Source organism: Antedon mediterranea, chromosome 4 (genome assembly GCF_964355755.1).
Source record: "Antedon mediterranea chromosome 4, ecAntMedi1.1, whole genome shotgun sequence".
Taxonomy (NCBI): domain Eukaryota; kingdom Metazoa; phylum Echinodermata; class Crinoidea; order Comatulida; family Antedonidae; genus Antedon; species Antedon mediterranea.
Genome location: NC_092673.1, coordinates 19,807,753 through 19,834,114, shown reverse-complemented (window position 1 = coordinate 19,834,114; position 26,362 = coordinate 19,807,753). Strand labels below are relative to the sequence as shown.

Here is a 26,362-nt window from a genome sequence, read left to right as displayed (position 1 = left end):
TATGTCATTTTTATGTTATATGATTTATTCAGTTTAAAATGAGTCCGGACTCCCTTTTGTAGATGAATATTTAAAAATAAAAAAGACGCTTACTTGCCAACTCTTCCATGCATTTCCTTAATTAAACAATCAAATGTATTTCTCCATTTAAATAAGATTTCAATTTGTTTAATTTAAATATTAATTTAAACATTTCAGTTAAAAGTATTTTTACAACAATTTAATATTTTGTTTTCTCTTTTTACCCCCAAAATAAGTAGTTAACAGTAGAAATTTAAAAAACCTACGATTAATATTCAGTTTTTTACAATACTTTGGATTCAGGTTCGATATTAGAAACTTAAAAAAGTAAGCTGTTGTCTCTTAAGAGTATACTTCTGTCTAAATCGTGTTATTTAGAAACCTATGATCGTACTTTGAGGTGTAAATCTACGTAGCCCCGTGTTCAATAACAGATTGATCAAAGAGCCACAAAATACCGGTGAAAAGAAGTGATTGATTGGTGAGACAATTGTTTACACTAGCAACCTATAGCAACAAAGGATTAGAGCCTAGCTTTACTTGTGTACGCACGCTTCACGCTCTAGTAATTCTTCTTTGTCCTTGAAACCGCTTGTTGCGATGGAGACAGTAACACAACCTAATACACGGGTTAAGCCGGTATTTGTCAAAGACGACGACATTCGGAACAAAAACGAAGATTATATAAAAGAAGAAGACATATATTTTGCTTTGACAGACGTAATCAATTGTGACAACCTAATTGGTACTCAAAAAGTGAAAAACTTATGGAGGATCTATATAAATGATCACGGAGAAAGAGTCAAAGTAATAACTTCTGGACTCAGCATAAAAGGAAAGCAAGTGACTGTATATGACTTAAACCCATACATCAACGCAGATGAGAACTTGATAAGAGTTTTAGTGAAAGACATACCTCTGTCAGTCAGAAATGAGGAGATAACTAACGCCTTAAAAAAATTAGGATGTAAGATTATTGGAGAGATACAACTTATTAAATTCAGAATACAGGGAAAACTATCCCGTTTTCTGAACGGTGATCGTGCCATCTTTGTAGAGCGCTTCAAAGGAAGCTTGCCAAGATTCATTAAAGTGAATAACTTCAGTGCTAGGCTCTTTCACAAAGACCAGAAATTCGAAATTACATGTTTCGAATGCGGTCTAACTGGACATAAAATTAATGAATGCCCGAAAAAGATGGACAGTATAATATGTCACAAATGCAATATGTCAGGCCACTTTGCCAAAAACTGTAAAGGTGATAAATATGTAGGCCTACCACACAAATTAGTTATAAACTCGACAAATACATTACCAAAGCTTGCAACAAATATCACTAAGTGGATTGACAATGAGGAAGAATACCCGCACGAAGTAAAAGAAATAGAGGTAGGAATGGGAGAGGAAGTGCAAGTGGAAGTAGATATAGAAGAGGAAACATTAATGAATGTAGAAGAGGAAGAGAAAGTAGACATAGAAGAGGAAGATGAAGAAGAGGAAGAAAAGATATTAGACATCATTGAAGAAGAGAATAAACAAGATGAAGCAACAAGCAACGTCATAGTAGTTCTAGAAGAACTGCTTAACAAACCAGTTATGCCAACAAATAAGCCCGAATCTATAGAATTAGATGAAAAGGTACAGCAAATAATGAAGGAAGCCATAGACAGAGTGAAAACAATAAATCAGAAAGATAATGAAAAAATGCAACCACAAGACCAAAAGAATGAAAAGAAGAAGCAAAGAAAACGAGATAAAAAAAAAAGCAAGCAATGTTGAGCAGACAAATAAAGCTGGTGAGAGAGCAAGTAGTATAAACATGGGTATGAGACCAATTACAGATTTCGCAACTACTAGCACAACGGATGCCTCTAATACCAAAGCAATAGTTGCTAGAGACCAGTTTGCATCTAGCAAAAAGAAAAAGCTTACTGAAAGTGGAGAGAAAAATGTTGAAAAGAAAGATAGAAAATCTGATTCAGTAAGTTAAATTACGTTGTTCTTGCTTCAACTGTAAATTTGATATAATTATTGAATTAGAAAAAACAAAAACAAAAAAAAAACGAACAAAAATAATTATGAAAAACAACAAAAAAAATGACTACCTACATCTAATATCGCTAAATGTTAGAGGGATTAGAGAAAATTATAAGAAGAAAAAAATATTTAAATGGCTGGAAGATCAAAAATTTAATGTTGCATTCCTCCAAGAAACACACTTTGATCAGAAATCTATAAGATGTAACAATTTGTTGTGGAATGGGGCCATGTTTCATAGTTTTGGTACAACTAATAGTAGAGGTGTATCAATATTTTTTAAGCCAGGATTTGATCAAAGTGATATTGAATGTAAATATACAGACGAAGAAGGTAGAATGCTTATTCTTAAAGTAAGATATAATGAGAAGGTGTTTAATTTTATTAATGTATATGCACCTAATAATTACAAAGAAAGAGCAAACTTCTTCAAAAAATTAGAAAAAAAGATTGAATTGATGTGTTTTAAAAAAGAAGAATATACAATAATTGGAGGTGATATGAATTGCATTTTAGAAAGAAAATTAGATCAAAAAAATAGTGTAAATCAATACGACAAGTCACCATCTGTGTTAAAGAATTGCATGACAAAAAATAAATTAATAGATATATGGAGACAATATCACAAAACAAAAACCCAATTTACTTGGAGACGAAAAAGCACGTACAGGAGGTTGGATCTGTGGTGCATCTCAAGTGCCCTTTATAAAAATGGTGATGTGATGTCTACCGACATTAGACCATCAATATGTTCTGATCATCAGGCTATCTCATTAAAAATATTAAATAATCAACAAAAAGCTGGTCCAGGAATATGGAAAATTAACTGTAGTATTCTTAAAGATGAAGAATACAACATAAAAATAAAAAGAATTATTGAAAATGTAAAAAAAAATGAAATTAATCTTACTCCAGACTTGCTGTGGGAACTACTTAAAATAAAAATAAAAGAATTTTCAGCTAAATTCTGTGCAAGTAAAAAAAAAGAGATGAATGTTAATAAGCTAAACCTAACTAAGGAAGTCAATGTATTAACGAACAAGCTTAATATCGCATACGATCAAAATATAGAAGAAAAATTAAAAAATAAAACTAATGACTTAGATAAGATTTATCATTGTGAAGCAAAAGGCGCCATAGTCAGATCAAGGGTTAAATGGTTTGAAAAGGGAGAAAAAAATAACATTTTTTTTTTAGGATTGGAGAAAAACAATGCAAAAAGAAAACATATTACCATGCTCTTAAAAAGGAATGGAAAACATACTACGGATGTTCACGAGATACTAGAGGAACAAATTAGATTCTATGAACATCTGTATTCAAATAAAATTCTAACAGAAAATGAAATAAATAAATATTTACGAAATACTACAGTTAAAAAACTATCAGAAAAAGATAAAATAGAATGTGAGGGAATATTAACAGAAGGAGAACTAACAAAAGCAATATCTAACATGAAGTTGAATAAAAGTCCGGGTTCCGATGGACTAAGTGTCGAATTCTATCGTCATTTTTGGGAATATCTAAAAGATATTTTGTGTAATTCTTTAAATTACAGTTACAACAATAAGAGTTTAAGTAACTCACAGAGGTTAGGTGTAATAAATCTTTTATTTAAGAGTGGAAAGAGAGAGTGTCTCGAAAACTGGAGACCAATTACATTGCTAAATGTAGATTACAAAATAATGGCACATGCTCTTTCAAACAGACTAAAAAAAGTATTAGGGTCTATTATCAGTAATGATCAAAAAGGATATATTAATGAGAGATTTGGAGGAGAAAATATTAGACTAGTTGAAGATGTGTTGTCTTATACGAAAGAAAAGCAAATACCAGGAGCCATGATTTTTCTTGACTTTGCTAAGGCATTCGACTCAATAGATAGAAAGCTAATGTTAAATGTTCTAAGAAAGTTTGGTTTTGGTTTATCTTTTGTACATTGGATAAATGTAATATACACAGGCACTAGATGTATGGTTAAAAATAACGGATGGGTTTCAAACAGTTTTAATATGGAATGTGGAGTACGTCAAGGTTGCCCGTTGTCTGCACTATTGTTTACAGTTGTAGTCGAGGTAATGGCAATAAATATAAAGAATAATTCATTGTGTAAGGGAATTGAATTACCTGAGAATAAAAATATTGATAATATGGTGAAAATAGCTCAGCTCGCTGATGACACTGTGATTTTTACATCAGGTGAAAATAGTTTAAAATATTTTTTCACTGAAATCAATGCATTTTGTAATATTTCAGGGTTGAAGCTAAATAAAGGAAAATGTAAAGGAATCTGGATTGGATCAATTCAGAATAACCTAGCAACCCCTTGTGGTATCACTTGGACGAAAGAGCCAGTGAAATTCCTCGGAATTTATGTAGGCTATAAAAAAGGTGTTTGTGAAAAAAAAAACTGGGATGATAAAATTATGGAGTTAGAACATACTTTAAGGCTATGGGAAAAACGACACCTTACCTTCTTTGGAAAAATGATAATAATTAAAAGTCTAGCAATTTCAAAATTAATATACAATGCTAGTATTATCAATGTACCAAAACATGTATTTCCAATGGTAGAGAAGTTACTGTATAGATTCCTATGGGGAAATAAAAAAGAAAAGATTAAGAGGAAAACACTTATAAATAAAATAGAAGAAGGAGGGGTTAATATGATTGATTTTTATGTAGTTGTGAACTCGTTAAAGCTAAACTGGGTTAAGAGACTACTTAGCCCAGACCCAGGCAAGTGGAAATGTATTCCAAAATATTACATGTACCCTATAGAATGTACATTAGAGATAAGTAGGCTTAATTTTGAAGAGCATAAACAATTACAAATTATGCCTGAATTTTATTTAAATATGATTAATGCAATTGTGAAAATAAATAATATTGAAATGTTAGATCCTCAAAATGTACAGGAAATTAAATCTCAAACCTTGTGGGAAAATAAACATATACTGTCAGACGGAAAGTCTTTATACTTCAAAGATTGGTTAAAGTCGGGCTATAAAACAATTGGTGACATTTTGGTCAATAACACAATTGTAAGTCTTAGAGATTTAATTCCCACGTTATTAGTAAAGCATAATGGGATAATAGAATACTTCAAGCTCATGAATGCTATTCCTATTGAATGGAAGGAAGTATTGGCACGACATAGATTAGAGAAAGAACAAGTTAATGTTGATATTAAAAATGAATTATTCAAATCAAAAAATGTTAAAACAGGTTTTTATGATAAGTTTATATTTGAACTAAAGACAGTGCCAATCTCCCAAGTAAAATGGGAAGCAGAGTTTTTAAATAAGACTATGGTATGGAACAAAATATGGAATAATAAAGTCAAAGATATGAAACATATGGTAAAAGTTGCGCAATTCAATTTTAAACTTTTACATCGCATACTTGTTTGTAATAAAAGATTACATATTTGGAAATTGTCTAAAACTAATATTTGCGATAGATGTAAGAATGTGATAGAAAACGAAGAACATATGTTACTTAAGTGTAAAGTGATTAAGCCAGTTTGGAGGAAATTCAATAATCTTATTGTTGAATGTTTTCCCAATGAAACGCCAATACATTGGTTTGATATAGTTACTGGTTCCAAAGATAAACTTGTAAATGAGCTAACATCTATCTTTACGTTTTGTATATACAAATCCCGCATAAGGCTTAGTTTATTAGATAACATGATGGGTAACGAATCAAAAAGTATCTTGAATATGTTTAAGTTTGAATTAAAAAATCTTATAGAAAATGAATACGCATGTAATCAGTATAAAGCAGTTATAAAATGGAATGATGTTAAAATTAAATTATTAGAATTCATAAAATAAGAAAAATATAAAACTAGTACAAGCTGTAGTGTAAAACTAACACCTAGACTTATACTAAAACTAATACATGATAGAAATAAATGTATTAGGGTAAAACATAGACTGAAACACACGGTCAAGCATATAAGTAAACAAACTGGTAAATGTAAAGGGCCAACATAGTAAGAAAAGAACTTTAAAGGAATAGAAATAGTGGAGTGAAACAAATGTTATACAAGGCCAAAACATAAAAAGTAGCATATAATGTGTTTATAATACCTATATTAAACTGATTCGTAAATGTAAATAGGTATATTAATGTGTGTATGTGTGTATATAATTATTTGTAACGGATGTAATATAAGGTCAAAAGAAATAAAGAAACAAATTGTGAGTACTGATTTAAGATATAATAAAAGAAACAGCTACTTTTTAATACATTTCTTAATATAAAGTAAATTTAAATGATAAATAGTTGTACTTTTACTATAACTTGCAATAAACATAAAATGTACGTTTTTAAAGCATACTTTTACTCCATCGATTTTATGTACATGTATAGATATAGTGCCTTTTTAGCTGTTATATTGCATTTTATTGTTCTTTATTTTATAAAAATGTATGTATGTTATGTAATATATATTTGTAAAAGGAATGAATAAATGTGGGTGACCCCCACGAAAGAGAAAAAACAGTAGAAATTTAATTTTTTTTTTTTACATGGATATACCCAGTGGGTCGTACAGTACATGATTCAATCACTTTTATGTTAGTTCGGTGGGGTTTGCTATGTTTTTTGGGAGGTTTGCGGGGTTTAGCAAAACCCATACTGTCAATGTTTTCTCTTTCTCATCTTGGGAATACTTTTGAAAAAAATGGAACCAAAAAGTAATTAAGTTAAGCGTTTAAAAGAAAATCAATTTAAACAAAGACTTATGTTAAATTAATAATGTGTTATTTTTAATTTAATTATAGATGATAGTGAAAGTGATGACAGCATGGCTCAAGAGTCGGTAACAATACATAGTAAGTCATAGTTGCTCTATTTTAAACATTGAGTTACCTTCATTATTACAGTACTTGCGAAATAATGTTGTCAAGTATACAGTAGTAGTTGCTAATATTTATACTTTGTTTTTTGGCAAGTTATATAACAGGTATATTCTCACAGACTATGCCTATTGAAATATTTTTTTTTTATTATCGTAGCAAATGACAAGATAGAAGAAATAACGGAAACATCGGTCGCTTCTCTGTAGGACTTTTTTAAGTAGCCGTTAACAAGTTGTATTTGAAGTTCAAGTTTTCTTTCTTTTCTTTTCTTTTATTCAATTTTTTTCACACACAAGTTATGTGAAACAATGATAACAGGTATCATAGTAATAAACAATAAGGTAATCAAACTAATTTGAAAAAAATATATAGGGATACTTGTACTTTAAAAAAAAACAAAGAAGTGTGAAAGGAGGTCAAATAAGACAAATAATACTAGACGCTTAAAACCAAATGTGCTCATGCACATTAGTACTTATGTGTTCGGCGCGCGCATAATGTAAAAGTACTGAACTTTCTAAATTATAAGTCGTTTATTTACTAACAACAATTTATGTCATAATGGCATTAATGTTTACTGCTAATACCGAATTTTAAAGTTTTAAATGTGTACATTGTGACTAATAACTCTCATTCAAATTGTTCATCTTTAGAATCGTGTATGCGAGCTCACCCACAAAATATTGAAGCAATGTGAGATAGAGATTGCTGAAACACTGAAGCATGCTCCCAACAGACCAGGTGGCTCAAGATACAAGGTAAGAATAAATTTAATTTGATTTATCATTTATTTATTTTTTACCATGGCGAAATAACTTATTCCTCCATGCTTTTACGTATCACTCATATTGTAATGATGAAGTTTACTATAGTCTGCATCAGTTTAAAGACTAAATAGTTTACAAACTAAAATATACTAGTCATTATTGTTCAGTTTCACCAAGTGGTATATAAAGCAATAAAACACATTCGTACAATCGCACTCAAACGAATAATTAATGTAAAGTTACGGGATACAAATGTTGGAATAAAGTAAATTACAACTAACGTCTGGTACTATACTGATAGGGCTTGGTATTTAGACCCAACAACACTATCCAATACGAAATAAACATAACAACTACATACTGTAATGTAAATTTAATAGGGAATGTGCAACCACCACATAAAAAACACCAAATAGTCAATAGCCAAAATCATTTATAATTTAAACGTGGGGAAAATTCGATTAGAATGACAATAATTTAATTTTGTAAACTAGTAACACTTAAATTTTTTTTTTAAAGACTTGCTGCTAAGAGATAATTTTATTTACCTAGTTTTACAATTTGTTATCTTTTCAGGAACGGAATGTGCCAGACAGCAGAGAGGAGGACGACTTATAGGCAAATTTGCTCATTCTCGTTTAGGAACAATGTTTCTCATTATCGATCTCCGTATCATCGAGAACGGGTAATTACTGCTGGTTCTCGTTCCTGATCAAAAATAGCGAAAGCTCTCTAATAATAATCAAGTTCCTACCTCTTAAGCTATTTGCAATACTGTATGTCTTTTTTTAATCAGATAATAGAATAAATCAAAAACAATATTTCATTTTAAATTGCTTGTTTTTATATGTCTTATACAGTACTAACTACATGTTTTAACAAATAACGAGCTATGTAACGCGTATATCTGCAGAACACTATATATAATATGTGGTAACGTTAGCCAAATCGTTGTATATAACTAGTATTACATTTTCAGGACGTCAAATATGGACGTTATAAATACGTCGTCAGTGGTAAAAAGTTTATGATGTAACATTATCAAACTACGATTTGAAAATGTATCTGGTACGTTATAATGAACGTTACTAGTTCGTATGTGCGAAAGTCATAATTACGCCTTACATACGTTATTTAAAAACATTGAGAACGTTAAAAACACGTAGCAAATACGTCATTTACAAACGTAGAAGGCACGTTCCTAACACGTTAATTGTGAACATTTTTAGGACGTTATAAAAACGCGTTGCATACGTTATGTATGAATGTTATTTTGGACGTTAAAAACATGTTGCAAACACGTCATTTACAAACATTACATAAAACGTTAAAAAAACGTTTAGGACACGTTTTTTATCAACGTTATTGCAGAACTTGTATATACGTTTTGAATACGTTATTTATGAACATTATTGATGACGTTCAAAAGACGTTATAAACACGTTATTTTGAATGTTATTTTGGACGTTATAAAGTCGTATAAAAAGGTCGACATTTTCTCGTTCGTGCAACGTTATTGTAGAAGTTATAAATACGTATTTAACACGTTATTTCTGAACATTATTGAGGACGTTCAAAAAACGTTATAAACACGTTATTTTGGACGTTAAAAAGTCGTATAAAAAGGTCGACATTTTCTCGTTCGTGCAACGTTATTGTAGAAGTTATAAATACGTATTTAACACGTTATTTATGAACATTATTGAGGACGTTCAAAAAACGTTATAAACACGTTATTTTGAACGTTATTTTGGACGTTATAAAGTCGTATAAAAAGGTCGACATTTTTGCGTTCGTACAACGTTATTAGAAAACGTTTTTATAACCAAAAAATAACGTAATTATAACGTTACCAAAACGTAAAATTGTTTGCTGGTAGGCCTATAGAGAAAAAAATTTCGAGGGTATGGTTCCAGTGGCGGATCTAGCGGGGGCATATTTTTTTAAAAAATTAAATAGATTTTAAAAACACGTATCGTTTCGACGGTCATCAATCACCGATGGTTTGCACATTTTCATAGTGAAAATAGTACGTCGGAGCACATCGTCAGCTTGATCGCATTCCACCAAGCATGTACGTCGACATCCTTTGTGTACTATCAATCTCTAGCGTTACCAACGATCATTCACAGTTAAGTGTAAAAGGAGCAAGTTGATAAAAGCCACGTGGTGAGCTTGGTCGCGTTCCACTAAGCAGGTCGGCATCCTTTGTGATCGTCACTCCCGTATTGTAGAGTAGCGGTACCTCAGACGATCAATGTTGATGAAGCCACATGGTCAGTGCTACTATACTACGCGCCCATTTATTAAGTACAATAAAAACAAAGGCTAGGACTGTATGCCTATGAAAATTATCCCGTTAGGGCTAAATTTTATTAAAACGTATTACTATTAAAATATTAACAATGCTGCAGCATTTCATGACCCTTGTTGTTTTATTTGCTTTCCCGTCGATGATTCTCATAAACACATCGCGATGACATCATGACAAAAGAGGTGTTTTGTTTTTTTCAAATCACTAAATATAATGTAATCGAGCCGGACCGCCAATTTTTAAACGATCGTTTAAACCAGGTCGTTGAATATGCCGTGATTTTAACAGATGTGGCGCCAGGATCTTCCCGACGCGGGGGCTACATTCCCCGACGAGGGGGGGCTATGCGAGCGAAGCGAGGATCACAAGGCTGGGGGCCAGGGGGCCGCCAAGGGCCCCCCGGTGGGGGTCCAGGGGGCGAAGCCCCCGGAAGCAACGCGTTCTAGCGTCATTTGAGGTCATTTTATTCAGATTTAGGGTAGCCATTTTTTCCATTTTTTATAATGCATAAATAAAATACTGCGTGCAAAAAAACGATGCGCGATTACTGTTTCAATCCATATTTTTCAATTTAAAAAATAAAAGTTCAAAGAAAATTTAGAAAAATAGAGTTGGAGGTCCTGGAAATTGGACTTATTATACTTCAAAACATGAAACAAAATATATAAGTCCCTATCATGGTTGTGACTGAGCTAAGAAATGTTTGAAAAATAGAGATGTTAGGTCCCGGAAAATGCACTTCTTGTACTTCGAAATATGACCAGCTTTATTGTTGGGGCTGAGCTAAGAAAATGTTTAAAACTAGAGCTGCAGGTCTTCAAAAAATTGCATTTTATACTTTGGAAACATCAGGCCCAGAGGCTTAAAAAACGCAAGCGTAGACCTTTTTCAGTCGGGGAAATTTTGTATTTTTTGTATTTGTATTCATGACATACAGGACATTGAAAATGTAATAACTTAGCTATAATAAGATGTTGGCTAAGCGAAAATGGCATGTTTTTTTGTTTAGTAATGGATGAAATATTTATTTTAGGTGCCCCACGGTACAGAAGGTTACTTGTAAATTAAAAAATTGGTGAACATATTTTTTTTTGCTGTAGTGTAGCGTACGTCGACACAGTACACGACGTAACCGTCGGTAAACTTCGCCTGGAAACTAACTACAGTACACATTTTGATATGATATCACGACCCAACGTTGAACGATTCGTACAAAGGGATACCGCCAGCCAAGTGCGTACCTATAGCTATTGTTTAGTAGTAAGTTAGATCGCTGGCAATAATGAATGCATAGAAAGTGCATAATATCACTCTGACGTACTCTCACGGTCAATGAAACGTCGAGGTTTTCTAGGCGCTGAAGCTACGAAGTGAACGCGAACGAATTATATTCCCCGACAAAAAGTACCCGAACCGTCGGTAAACTTCGCCTGGAAAATAACTACATTACACATTTTGGTCCCTGGATGGAACTTGATATCACGCGTCTCGACCCAACGTTGAACGATTCGTACAAAGGGATACCGCCAGACAAGTGCGTACCTAGCTAATGTTTAGTAGTAAGTTAGATCGCTGGCAATAATGAATGCATATAAATTGCATAATAGCACTCTGACGTACTATCACGGTCAATGAGACGTCGCGGTTTTCTAGGCGCTGAAGCTACCAAGTGAACGCGAACGTTTTTTACTGTATATTATATTCCCCGACAAAAAGTACCCGTGTTCCCTTCGGTAACCGTCGGTAAACTTCGCCTGGAAAATAACTACATTACACATTTTGGTCCCTGGATGGAACATGATATCACGCGTCTCGACCCAACGGTGAACGATTCGTACAAAGGGATACCACCAAACAAGTGCGTACTAGCTATTGTTTAGTAGTTAGATCTCTGGCAATAATGAATGCATAAAAGTGCATAAAAGCCCTCTGACGTACTCTCACGGTCAATGGAACGTCGTGGTTTTCTAGGCGCTGAAGCTATATGAAGTGAACGCGAACGTTTTTTACTGTATGTTATATTCCCTGACAAAAAGTACCCGTGTTCCCCGACGGGTTGGCTAGGCTCCCCGACGAGGAAGCTAGAGCCCCCGTAGCCCCCCCCCCCCCCCCCCCGCTGGCGCCACCACTGGATTTTAATTGTCAAAAACATGACCGTCAGTCGATGGCTCGGAGTTTCGATAAATCTCGCGTCGCATGTGTTGCGTGGAGAAAACACTCTCAGCAAGTTTGCTTCATTAATATGCATGAGACCATAGACTCTGTGACGACCCGCTTTAACGTGACGTCATTTTACTTTAGCTGCATGCGAAGTATAGTGACCGCGATCGACCCGGCGCGCGTGTAAAAAATAATACCGGCCTAGGCTAGGACAAGTTTATAATAATTAACGGTGAAAAACATCGTCGCGTTGTAAAAATTTAGATGTAAAGTACAGGCAAGTTGTTAGCTTGCTTTTGGTACCCTAGGTAATGCTTTTGGTACCCTAGGTAAGTATCAGCTGCATATTCCACATGTCGTAATTTGCGATCGCTTTAGAGTGTTTGGTAAATGATATTATGAGATGTTTGTAAATCGTTTTAAACGACTTACAATGCGCTAGAACGCCAAAAATTTCCAGGGGCCGTCGGCCCCCTGGCCCCCAGCCAATGTTTGCTCGCTTCGCTCGCAAATCTACGCCACCCCTATTTCAATATCCTGGATCCGCCCCTGGGTTCCACTAAACAACTTAACGATCCACCCCGCCGTCAAACCTGGTTACGGCCCTGCGGCTACTTGTCTGACCATTCTCACTCTTCACTGACTGACAGTGTACAAGGAAATAAATACCTTTCAGTAGATTGTCTGCTGACCTCACAACGGGCCTCACAAAGTTTAGTTTACTGATGTCTGTGAGAAATAGTAGTACTGTTTTAATTTTGTCAGTCATTTTATGTCTGAAAAGATTCAACCAATCAGATCATGTTACAGACAACAGACAATAAAAGAACATAGAGTGTGCAGATGGTTAAGATACATTTCAATTGATTATTTGAAGGGAAAAAATGTTTATGGTATTAATAAACTTCAAGGCAATAATGATTTGATTCAAGTCTTGAAAACATTTACAACTTTGGCATACACAATCATAGGGGAGGGAAGCTGAAAGTTTCAGCACCTTACAAAGAAGGCCTAAGACTTAAGAAAGGCTAGTAGTAAGTATAAAAGGTAAATGGAAAAAGTAATAAATATCAAATAAAAGACATGATTGAACAACATATTATTTCGATAAAAGTTTCATTCTGAACCAGCTAAATCATGCTTATTTCTGTTGTGGACCTGATCGTGTTCTCCGAGGTTTATACGAACCCGGAAATAAGTCTAAATAGTGTATAGGCCTAAAGGCCCTAACTTTACTACCTGTACCTGGAGCGCGCTACACCACTGCCAGTAGTAGTACTAGTAGGTACCGGGTCTTGCTATGTGAGTATGGATTGTTGCCCTAAAGAAGGTTTTATTGGATAGTAAGTGAGTATTTGTTAGCCTAGCTATTCAAATAACTTACCCTTTTTTTATGTTTTTTTTACATCATAGAATAACTGATTCTTTCGATTTCTGGATAATTTAGCGGATTTCTGAATATAAACCACAACCACACCCCATCCGCTTGGTATCCATCTTGGTCTTCCAAAATCACGTGATATGATCGATAATCTCCTTTGTTTGATAGGTCACAAGTTTAAATTATTCTCATAAATATTTAAAAGCTCTATAAATAGTATAAAATATATTTTATTTTCTCTATAGTATTTACACTATTAAAAAATCATCTAAAAAAATCAAATTAGTACATACCTGTGTCAAATTTAGTAGGTGTCCTTTTTGGTATTTTCCAGTTACATATTTAATTTAATTACGAGTAGTATAAATATTTTATTTCTTAATCATGGTGGGTGAAGGGAGGGGCATCAAACACCATAGTCTAGCTAGCTGATAGCTTAGTGGTTAACGTGCTTGCCTTCCAATCCTGAAATCCGGGGATACCTGTTGGGTACACAAATCCCAAATAAAAAAACAATATGTTTTCAGTTTAGGCGTTATTTTAAAAGATCACAGCATCCTTCCATATTTCATTTAATTTTCTGTACTGCGGCTTATATCTCCACATGTCATTCTTGACAGTATCTTAGGATAATTCTGTGCCACATGTGACACAGGAATTGGAAAATTTAAAGATACAGTACTAAGTAATCCATATATACTTTTTTTTTTCTTTTTAGTCGCGTGGACGCGACTCTATAGTTCACTATGTCGGTCGGTCTGTCTGTCTGTCGGTCCGGTATCACTATGCGTTTTAGCACGCGACTTATGGCTGTTGGCCTTGTTCAATTTTACACATGAAATGCCTACTGTAAAAAGCTATTATTGTAATAGTCATCTCCATACTACGACAGGAATTATTAGATTTTATATAACCTAAATAAATTCCTGTCATTTGATTGGACGATTGTGGGTCACATGGCGTGACTATGTGTACGCACTATTAAACGATCGTTTAATAGTACTTTTTGAAACATTTTTGCGTACGAAAAAAAAAACGTTGATATATAACCTTTCATCATTCACCTCATGCCATTATTTTGTACCATTACACCCATAACATTCATTATTTGTATACAATGTTATACCAACCACATAAAGATTTTTGAATTGTTTGGGAGTGAAAGTTGATGTACTGTTTACAAAAGCTACATTATTACAACGAACAAGATCAAACATAGATTATGAATATTTAAAAATGTGAAATAAAAATCCTCATCAACTATTAGCTTCGACAGTCGGACTATTTTTTGCTTTAAATTACAGTTTTTTCAGGTAATATTTTTTTTTCGATCCAAATTGTGGTAAAAGTGAATAACAATAAGTAATACTTGTTTGACTGTACTGTAAAATAAACAAAAAAATAAACTAAAGAAAACAAATCTCAAATGACAACTTCCAAGATTTAGCAACATTTGTAATGAGTATTATATTTGCATGCAAATAATACTCATTACAAATGTTGTAATGTAATGTAGGCCTACAATTTTGTGTATATAATACGTCATGTGGCTGCTGGGCGTTTATTCGAGGAAATAAATAAACGTTTATTCGAGGGGGACGTTTTTATTCCAAATGATGTTCTATTTAGGGGGCGTTTTATTCGAAGGAAGCGTTATTAGTGTTCGAATATTACATTCGGGCCTTGATGAATTGAATCGTTGTTTTAACACTTTCCTAGACCGCAAACCTTCTTTTAGTCGAAGCACAAAAAACCCATGTGTTTTTTTACGACAGGATTGTGTTTTGTAAAAAGTTAGTCCTAAAATCTAGCTTGAATATCTTATTAAACACAGTGCAATGAACAGTAATATATGTGTTAGATGTCTCGATAAAATCTTGTCTTGTTCCACGTTTTTATTAGTACAACACAGTAGGCCAGTCAATTGCAGCCTTCGATTGTTCAGCAGTCGTCCAACGGATAGACTTTCTAGCCCTAGGCCCAGAATTTCGAAATGTTTATCCGGGAAGAGACTGGTATTTCCCACTGGATGCGTTCAGTCAGATGAAAACAACCTAAATACGCGGTCCTACAGTAACAAAAAGAATGGTAAAAAGCCATCGGCTCTGTTTATTCCAGTTCCAGTAAAAATTACAAGTAATCCAGATGACATAAATATCGGGGAAGAATTTGGAACAGATTTGTCAAAAAAGACAGGTAGGTTTAATATATAAATTTAAAATATATAATATTTAATAATAATATAAATATATCATATAATTAATTCATATTATGATGAATGGCAAATTGAAGATGAATCTAGGGCCTAGGCCCAATTTATTATAGGCCTAACTAGACCTAATTAAAAGTTCTTACTAGACCTGGCCTTACCAACTAGATACTGTACATGGTAAAGAATGTTAAAAGTATTCCCTTTTTTGTTTGTTAGGAACACAACACATAATTTTATGAATATTATTATTAATATAAAATAAATAAGTTAATTATTGGTAAATAATAAACTAATATTTATGAAGCTTGTGATTGGATTGTGATGCCGTTTTATTTTCAGAAGAGTTGATGGAATTACTTGCAACATTTTCAAAGAGAAGGGAAATTAGAGGTGTTGCAGCAGAAAATGGTTTAGATGGTATATATTGTTCTTTTACAAATACATCATTTATGCACATAGTACTGGGAGGGAATGCAATAATACCCCTTTCGCATCACCTAGCAAAATCAAGGTTTTACCACATAGTGCGTACACCATGCAAACACAGGTGTCATGGTGGGCAATCTGAAAAGGGGTATATTAAATGAATACAGTACCCCTGACCCATAAAGTATGTCACTGTCTTTTTACTTTTTTTAAATTCTAAATATTTGAAAAATTTAACAATATTCTATAGACTTATCATTATCATTGTCAATTCAGACATTTTGATAAAATATCAAAAAGGCAAACTACATTTAGTCAGTAAAAATTACACTGTCAAATGCACTATAACAGAGGTTTTATACAGTTTTAATCCCAGCTTCTTTCATTCTTCTTTCAGAATATTTATTTCATCAAGCATTTGTTAGTTTTAGGAAGTATATAGCTGAATCTGAATCGCTTGAGCCTGACCTACACATTGTACTTAGTGACATTCTTGTCGGCGGAGGTCATGTAGATGACATTCTACCCTACTTTCTTGAGCATGCAAGAAGGGTGTTTCCTCACTTGGATTGTATTGAAGACTTAAAGAAGATTAGTGACCTCACTGATCCTGCTAATTGGTAGGTAAAGGTAACAATTTTAACTGAAGTAGAAATTACTTCAAAGCATAGACACACAATTTTACTATATGCCAATAATCAGAGTGTATTATTACATTGTTTATGTGAGGGCATGTGGTGCAGTGTTGAATGTTGGATTACTGATCGTGAGAATGAATCCAACTCTTGCCGCATTACTTGTATCTTTAGGCAAGTTTGCCTCTCTCCACCCAGGATAAATGGTTACCCTGTTAGATCAAGACACAACTTTGCGCTGATTGCTAGCTGCAGTATGTTTCCATATTATGTTTCATCCAAAAAATGACCGGTTTAATAATGTGAAGCATTGTGCAATAAGCGCTATATATAAATGAATATTTTTATTATTATGTGAATGTTATTAACAATGCTACAACATTTTCATTTGTCCTTCTGACAGATTACATTGTTTTATTCTATCTTTTCATGATTTCCATTATTCAAGGTACCCTGGAGCTAGAGCCGTTGACCGGAAAATCATCTTCCATGCTGGCCCAACTAACAGTGGTAAGACATATCATGCTCTTGAGAGCTTCTCAAAAGCCGAAACTGGCGTCTATTGTGGACCTTTAAAACTGTTGGCGAACGAAGTACATAGAAAAACCAATGAAAGAGTAAGTTTTTTTTTCAAAATTCACCTTTTTTTATTGTGAATGCTATACCATAGATTATGATAATACTGTATACTGAATGTCTCTAGAAGCAGTAGTGCCAGTATGTGATGTATTTTAAAAAAAGTAAACAATATTATGAAAGACCCCACTCATCCGTTACATTACTGTTATAACTTAAATAGATCAGGCATTAGGCTACGACCTCCAAGAGCAAATCTTTGTAGAACTAGAAAATCCTTCGTTGTAAATAGCATTCATATTTTTAATTCTAATGTAAGACGTTAATGCAATTTTTAAATAGTTTTACATTTTTAACAGTATTTTTAACTTTTTATCTTGTATTTTTAATCTGTTATAATTCTGCACGTTTTAAATTGTTGCAATATTGTTGTTTTAATCTACCAAGCAAAGTGAATTTCCATTTTTATGGACAAATTAAATTTCTTGAATCTTGAATCTTGAATGATGTTTATTATCAAATATTATGATGATTTTATTATGATGTTTATTGTTTATCAAATTTAGTAAAATACTACTTTTCAGCCTTTTGACTGCCGTTGTATTATTGATTTCTTTTTTTATGAATAAATATACCTGAATATATATTGAACATGGTGCCCCTTCTTTTAATGAGTATATGCACAAATCTATTTATAGTTTCATGCAATGTATGCTGAATAGTTGTAATATTCTTGTTGCTCCTTAAAAGTGTTCAACTGTATATAACTTTCTTTTTTCTTTTTCTGTTTTTTGATATGGATGAAACATTTCAGAAATAAAAGAAATTAAAATTATCGTTTTTCTATCTTTTTTTAGGGTATAAAATGTGATCTTATAACAGGAGAGGAAAGACGGTTTGCTGACCCACAAGGTCATCCTTCAGGTCATGTGGCTTGTACCGTTGAGATGACCAGCACTACGCAACCTTGTAAGACATTAGAGAGTTTTGGCAAACCCGTGTATAAATAAATTCAAACGTATCTGTGTCACAACATGAATACAGATACATTTGAATTTATAGCTTTTTTCATTTTGGCAAAATCATTTTACCTAGGCATAGCCAACATTTTCTTGAAACAGTTTTATGCTAACACTCTGTCTGAATTTTCTTGAATAATTTATGTTTAAGTTTTGCTGGTGAAATGTGTTCTGTGCCACGCTTAACAACTTAATTTTCAATGAATAAATCTTAAATGTAATCTACACGTCGAAACGCATCGAAAATCGATATCACATACAGTATTGATGTCAAGCTACACAGAATGTGACATACAGTAGTATGCAAGTTTTACCCATAGATACAGTATATGGCTTCTATGAATGGATGTACTGGTTGGGAGCAGAAAATCTAGTAGACCATACCCAGTACCGTTTTGATTACGATCAATCAGGAATTTACCTCACGACGTTATATAGGCCTAGGTGCCGACATAGGACTCTAGTTGGACTGTACCATCAAGTCATTTCTCGCATTCAAAATCTACACTTTGGCACTAACAAACTTTTCCTATTTCTACATCCTAAACTACTTTTTTATTTTTTCTACCATATACCTTCTATATTTTCATACTTTATCTATTATACGATATAAACAACATTACACGCGTACATCGTAACGCGAGCATTTCATTCTATACGCATACGCACTTTATCGAACATAATTTTAAACCAAACCAAATCATATATACAACGATAAGACATCAACCGATTCAGTTCAAAACCAGTTATTAAGGTAAACTTTTTAAATTTAAATTAATTTATGTTTCTATCCACTCTACCATATTCATATAAAGATATTGTGGAACCACGTCAGGTCAAGTTCAATATTGAATATCGAAACGTGGCAGGCTATAGGCGCTTGACCTTTGACAAGATCGCCTAAAATTTATAAATTAAACTTACGATACTTATTATTGTATATTCAGGAATAGCCGCTCCATAATCTCTTTGCTTTTCTTCTTTATATCTATATTTTATTTTTAAAATTTATACTAATATATTTTTATTAATATTATAATCATAACAATAAATATTTTTAAAATATATAAAATTTTATTTATCGCATAATATGCAGTGTAGGATAATTATTTAATATACAAAATCATTACACCCAACCACGCCTACTATCTTCATCTCCTATATGCGGAACATCATTTGGATAATAGAACAAATCACACATCTACACATAATCAAGCATCGTATACTCTATCTCTAACAATATTTCAATCTTCTATCGACTAAAGCTGAAGTATAGTCGTTATCTCGGAACCGTTCTATGGTTACCACCAGGTAGGCTTGCTTCATCAAGGCTTCTATGAATGGATGTACTGGTTGGGAGCAGAAAATCTAGTAGACCATACCCAGTACCGTTTTGATTACGATCAATCGGGAATTTACCTCACGATATTATTTGATATATAGAATTTAAATTGTTGTGTAGTCGCACGTTTCATTTTCAACAGAATTCAGAGTCTCCACAGAAGTTCTAGACTTTATGTAATTGAAATAATTGAATTAAAAAAGATTAATATTTTTTTGTTTTGTTGAATTTACTAATTATTCTAATTATTTATTTATTCTTTATAATTCAGATGATATTGCTGTAATAGATGAAATTCAGATGTTGCGTGATCCAAGTCGAGGCTGGGCGTGGACTCGTGCTCTTTTGGGTAATTGTTATGCATGATATGCGACTCCTTGTTTTCTGATGAGTATAATGAATACTCAAATTGAATAAAAAGAGAAAAAATTTATAATTTATAGTCCATAGTAATCTTAATCTTTTCTGTCAGGCATCAGTGCAAAGGAAATCCATCTTTGTGGAGAGGAGGCTGCCATTCCTCTTCTCAATGAGCTTTTGACATCTACTGGTGAGTCCATGGAGGTGCGTCGATACAAGAGGTTGATGCCACTCAAGATTCTTGACAAGTCATTAGATAGTTTGGAAAACATACGGCCTGGTGATTGTATCGTTGCTTTTAGTAAGAATGATATATTCACGTTAAGTAGAAAACTTGAGGAAATGGGTCATGAATGTGCTGTTATATATGGCAGCCTACCACCAGGTTAGTTGAGTTACTATTTAACAACTGTTCAAATAGTGCGTACTATTGCACGCCATGTGACCCACAATCATCCAATCAAATGACAGCATTTATTTAGTTGTTATACAATATGTAATATTTAATGATCGTGTAAATGTACTTTTTTTTTCTTGTACGAAAAAAATCTTCTTTTCGTGTTTAAATATGAAATTATTTCTACCATCACACTCATAAATATTCATTTTTCATATAATCAATTTTATTTTAAACAATTACATAAATCACTTAACAAAGTTAAAACCATATAAATAATGCAAATGGATGGATCATCATTTTAATTATTAATTCAAATTTGGTTAGATACATATTACAGATGCGATTTGTTTTCCACAGGAACAAAATTAGGACAGGCAGAGAAGTTCAATGATTCTGAAGATACTTGTAAAATACTAGTGGCAACAGATTCTATTGGAATGGGGCTGAATCTGTAAGTATTATTACTTACTGCTCATTGGTACAAACAACATATTGTGGGAAGTGAGTGATGTACATGCACCTTTGCATACCGAGAGAGAAATGCAAGGCAAGCGAGACATTGTTACGTTGCTAGTGTGCTGATCATGTATTATTCAGCGCCCTCTGGGGAAACAATCTTGTAATGAAAAAGTTCACCTCTATAAAAGAAAAAATACAGTAAATATAAAATCAATAATTTTAATAATAGTGTCACGAAACCTTGCCAATTTAGTTATACAGAAAACAATTACAAATTACTTCAAGAGCTTCTATCGTTATTTTAATTATTTTTTTTCCTTTTCTTTTAAACATTTATACCTCAGGCTCAAACGAGCATTCATATGAAGTTTCACATTTAACCATTCAATAACATCTAATAAATAAATACCCGTTAATAATAAACCCATAAATAAATATCTTACAAGTTCCCTTTACTCCCTCAATTATCTCTAGAGATGGCCTTTACCCCTGTTCCTAATACTCAAAACCCAATTAAATACAATAAACAAATAAATGAATACAACAATAAATAAATAATTACTTCTATTCCAAATACACTCTACCCTAATTCCCCTATACGTATACTTGCATCATCGTTACACTTTACAATATTATTCAATTAATTTCATCATATAAATCTCGAATTACCCTCTTAAATTACTATCCCCATTCCCTATGATACAATTAATACAACACTTTCTCTATCTCGTCTTATACACTTTGATTATAAATCATTCATCTTCTAATATATTTTAGCCACTAATTTTATCAATTTGTCTTATTTATGTTCATTTCTTTTTCACATAATTATATAATACTCGTTAATTCATAATTCAGTATCTATTCCATATTTATAATAACAAAACTTTGTTTCACACTATTTCTTAAATTCGTACCTTATTCTATTCTTTTCCACACATATAATATTCGTTATTTCATAATTCATCTATCTATTCCATATATATAATTACAATAAGTTGTTTCACAATATTTCTTAAATTCATATACTAGTATTCTATTCTTTTCCACACATATAATATTTGTTATTTCATAATTCATCTATCTATTCCATATATATATATAATTACAATAAGTTTACACGTTGATAATGCCATGTAAGTTCCAATCAGGTGGCTATTTCACACACCAGTAGCCGTTGTATATAACATTCCACGCATTATTTCTGTAACCGTCCTTCTTTTCTTTAACGTCTTTCTTTAATGTCTCCAATTCAATGGTGTGTCGTACTAGTAGTAAGTTTTTCCTTTCCGTCTCGTTCAATTCCAATATCGTTACTATTCTGTACTCACAAGTGTTCTGGTTGTCCTTTAGTTATAAATTCAATTAGTCAATCCGTTCTTCAATGTAGCCTACCACTCAATTAACAGTCGTAAAAAGAGACCTCAGATTAGAAATTAAGCAGTTATTTATTACCCGACTACAATATCGCTGAAGTGTGCATCAAATATCTATATCTCTTACTTTGTGGTTTTCTTTATTTTCTCTGCTTAGCAACTTATCAATACAACAATAGTAGTTTGCCACACCCAAACAAGAAATGCAACACTCAGCTTACTCCCAACTCCTTGTTTCAACCTCGCGCCGTTCCCGCACACACTTTATATACCAACCCATCATCCAATAAGAGGCCGCTACGCATGAATGACCCCCCTCATACGGTACAATGGAACAAAAATAAAATCACTTGTGACAAATAGGGACTTTTAGATTTGCGTGAAAACGAACGAAGACCACGTCCACATGGTCCTACTGTTGCTCGTTGACAGATATAAGAACATTTACATTAAGTGGACATTTACGTTGACGTGTCGTTGAACGTATGACGTAATGAACTTCTGATCTGACCTTGTAATCTCTAGTAGCACTCGTCTGTGGAGCTATTCCACCACACTAGTCTGGTGGCTAGGCTTAGTATAGATCCTTAATTAACGAAGGCTGCCGTCCTAGTGACCCAGGCCATAACCTGTATTATTAAAAGCTTTATTTAAAATAACTAATAAAATAAATTCACTTTCCTCAGAAAATTATCGCGAGATCATTCTCGGCCATGATTTTGGTAAACTTTTGCAGTGTTATGACGTCATGTCCACTCATACTCATGTCAGAGAGCAAACGCCAAAATTGCTCAAATTTGTCAGTCGACGTGTCAATCTCCTAGCGCATGTGCATATCATAAAAATAGTGTAATAGGGTAGCAGTCGACATAGTGGACATGATCTAAAAGTCCTAAAAGAACTTTAACCTTTTACAGGAGTATCAGACGAGTGATTTTCTACTCAGTCACCAAACCAATGATCAAAGAAGATGGAGAGAAAGAAATTAGTACAATATCTACATCACAGGCTCTTCAAATTGCTGGCCGTGCTGGTCGCTACGGAATGGATTATGAGCAGGGCGAAGCTACAACGTTTTATCCACGTGACCTTCCTGTCTTAAAAGAGATATTAGCTGCGAAGGTAGAACCAATAGAGGCATGTGGACTTCACCCAACAGCAGAGCAGATTGAGTTGTTTGCATATCACCTGCCTGATGCCACACTCTCAAACCTAATTGTAAGTTTTTAAAACTGTTTATTATAAAATACAAGATGGTGCTGCATTATGGAATTATGAATTGATGACATTTTAAAGGCTTTTTAGTTTCAAAATAAAATGTTTTCACATTAAATTGAACAAGACACATTACTGTTCATGTTGTTTTGCACTACATAGTGTAAGTAATATGGGACGTAAGAAAAAAAATAATATTAAAGCTCTGTCCACACTATCAAACTTTATGTGACAAAAAAATGTGATGTGCCCATATATGTACATGATGATGCCATATCACTACCTTATTTGGGCATATCACCACCATATTTGGGTACATCACATTTATTTTGTCAAACTAGTTTGATTGTGTAGACAGAGCTTTTATAACCTAAAATATCTGTATTACAATTTTTGAGTTGACAGTGATATATAAATAAATTATTAATATTTCATTCTTTTCAGGATATATTTGTTAGTCTATCAAAAGTAGATAGCAATTATTTTGTTTGTAATATTGATGACTTCAAGTTTCTGGCGGACATGATCCAACATATTCCGCTCAATTTGCGTACAAGATATGTGTTTTGTTGTGCACCAATCAACAAGAAGCATGCTTTTATATGCACCGCTTTTCTCAAGGTATAATAATTATATATTATTTATATATAACATAAAAATGCATGTATAGAACATATTTTGTCGAATCGAGTGGTCAAGCGGTTAAGGCTGGGGCGCCACAAACCATAGCTATACAATCGGCACAGGTTCAAGGCACTCATCGACCATTTTTCTGGTGGTAGAACAAGTCTTTCTAAAACTGGAGGTCCAGTGTACACATCTGGCTCATGTGCACTTTAAATAACCTAGTACATCTTTGTCGTTGTGGACAGACGAACAGGCGCCATTTGGTGGCAGCACGCAACACGAAGGGACCCTTAGGGGAGAAGAAAGGTGTGGTATGTGACATCCATACCTGTGCACAATTCAGCCCAGTAGGCTGCAAGTTGTAGGTTATGCCACCATTTACATTTTACATTACTATTAAATAAAATATATTTGATAATATTTTTAAATTGTAATTATTTGATAGTTTGCAAGACGATACAGTCAGAATCAACCTTTGACCTTTGAGTGGTTTAGTAGGCAAGTTGATTGGCCACTTGCTGTACCTCGTAACCTGCGTGATTTGATGCACTTAGAGGCTGTTCATGACGTCATGGATGTGTACCTCTGGTTTAGGTTTGTAAAATAATCTTGATAACCAAAATTACTTAAATTATGTAAATAATAGTTTAAAGATTTTCCCTCAAAAACATGATTAATAAAAAATGACTTTGAATAGGCCATTTTGTAGTTTTAATCAAGTTACACACTTTAGTAGAAAAACAAATGTTTTCACTTACAAAAAAACAAATTAAACGGTTAAATTCAACCAAAAACCCACTTGTCAATCCAATTTGACTATTTTTAGCTTTAAATTACGTTTTTTTCAGATAAATATTTGTTTGTCCGATCCAATTTTTTTTTTTTTTTTATTCAACCAAAATATTTTTTTTTAATGTTTCAGGCGACAATATATCTTTAAACTGACTGGATAAGTCTTATTATTTATCTACAGAACACAATCTAATACCTGGATGACTGGAATGGATTTTTTCTTGTCTAACAGCAAAATTATTTTCTTGTTTAGTTATCGTTTTATGGATATGTTCCCACACGGAGAAATGGTGCGTGAAATTCAACGAAAGTTAGATGACATCATCAAAGAGGGCGTCATTCACATTACGAAGTTAATACATGCGAGTGAGAAGAAAATGGATGATGTTGCCAACCTGCCGGATGATGAGATTGAAAGAAAAAAATCTCTTAGCAAGAAAGGATGTGAGTATTGTTTGACAAAAAAAAGTGTGATGTGCCCAAATTTGGTGGTGATATGGCCAAAAATATTGATATGACATGTCCATATATGGGCCCCATCACATTTTTTTTCACATAAAGTTCGATAGTGTAGACAGAGATTTAGTGATCAGGGGTACGTAGTTGTGCATCTAAAAATAAATGGAAGGGGTCTTCTTTTTCATCTTGCAAATGGGTGACAATAGCTGCCTAGCAGTAAGTTTGCACCTACTGGAGGTTTTTTTTTTCCAATTATTATCAATATATAATGAACAGGTTTAATGCACTTTTCGACCATTGTTCTGGTCAGATAAAGACTAAAAACTGTAGGTTCAGTGTACACATCTGGCTCATGTGCACTTTAAAGAACCCAGTACATCCTCACTGAAAAGTATGGGGTTACCCCGGTTTACTGGTCCATGCAGCCCCTGTCGTGGAGAGACGAACGGGCACCCAATGGAGTTGTTTTTTTAAAAAATTATCTATTAATATATAATGCTTTGATGAAAATTACATTTAAAGGTCTACTTTTTTGTTTGTAACAACACTGAATTTCAAAATTAATTATAGCTCCTCCACCTAAAAACGATGGTAGTTACGTGAAGTCCGGTTGGTCGCCGAAGTTGAGTGATACCCTTATCAAGGAGGGCGTTATTAGTCCAGAGATGCTGCAAATGCTGAAAAAGGAATTTCAAACCGCTGACTATAAAAAGAAGCGAAGTAGTACCAGGAACACAAAGGGCAAAAATGATTATCAATATAAATGAAAAATTATGAAAGATTATATTTTATTTTATGGATATATATAGTGGATTTGGAGTATCATTACCTGGTTTTAACTCTTTTTTTTTTTTAGGTCACTGTAATTTACTGTACCTTTGTCACAGCTTTTGTTACAATTGAAATGATTTTT

General features: G+C 33.2%; 2 protein-coding genes across 3 annotated transcripts; both read left to right on the top strand.

The window, feature by feature from the left end:
• The first annotated feature begins 621 nt into the window (after positions 1-621).
• On the top strand, positions 622-7,111 carry LOC140047673 (uncharacterized). Its single transcript, XM_072092710.1, has 3 exons — positions 622-2,002; positions 6,852-6,902; positions 7,086-7,111. The coding sequence occupies exon 1, from the start codon at positions 622-624 to the stop codon at positions 1,798-1,800; it is 1,179 nt and encodes a 392-aa protein (XP_071948811.1). The 3' UTR covers positions 1,801-2,002; positions 6,852-6,902; positions 7,086-7,111.
• A 5,324-nt stretch (positions 7,112-12,435) lies between these two features.
• Positions 12,436-26,316, top strand: LOC140046820 (ATP-dependent RNA helicase SUPV3L1, mitochondrial-like). 2 transcript variants are annotated; one of them, XM_072091545.1, is made up of 14 exons: positions 12,436-12,499; positions 15,670-15,747; positions 16,103-16,180; positions 16,587-16,809; positions 17,273-17,441; positions 18,258-18,369; positions 20,033-20,110; positions 20,234-20,506; positions 20,879-20,972; positions 23,274-23,574; positions 24,016-24,192; positions 24,644-24,792; positions 25,244-25,434; positions 26,020-26,316. In XM_072091545.1, the coding sequence occupies exons 3-14, from the start codon at positions 16,111-16,113 to the stop codon at positions 26,214-26,216; spliced, it is 2,034 nt and encodes a 677-aa protein (XP_071947646.1). In that variant the 5' UTR covers positions 12,436-12,499; positions 15,670-15,747; positions 16,103-16,110; the 3' UTR covers positions 26,217-26,316. The 2 variants fall into 2 exon arrangements, with proteins under 2 accessions (XP_071947646.1, XP_071947645.1); XM_072091544.1 differs by lacking the exon at positions 12,436-12,499 and having other exon boundaries at positions 15,336-15,747.
• The last annotated feature ends 46 nt before the right edge of the window (positions 26,317-26,362 follow it).

What these genes read in the sequence shown, in the direction of transcription:
- LOC140047673 (XM_072092710.1), top strand. Translation starts at nt 622, where the DNA reads ATGGAGACAGTAACACAACCTAATACACGGGTTAAGCCGGTATTTGTC.
- LOC140046820 (XM_072091544.1), top strand. Translation starts at nt 15,390, where the DNA reads ATGAACAGTAATATATGTGTTAGATGTCTCGATAAAATCTTGTCTTGT. An exon ending in ATAGAAAAACCAATGAAAGA is followed by an intron (nt 17,442 to 18,257) that starts GTAAGTTTTTTT and finishes ATCTTTTTTTAG; the next exon opens with GGTATAAAATGTGATCTTAT. An exon ending in GATGTGTACCTCTGGTTTAG is followed by an intron (nt 24,793 to 25,243) that starts GTTTGTAAAATA and finishes TTTCTTGTTTAG; the next exon opens with TTATCGTTTTATGGATATGT.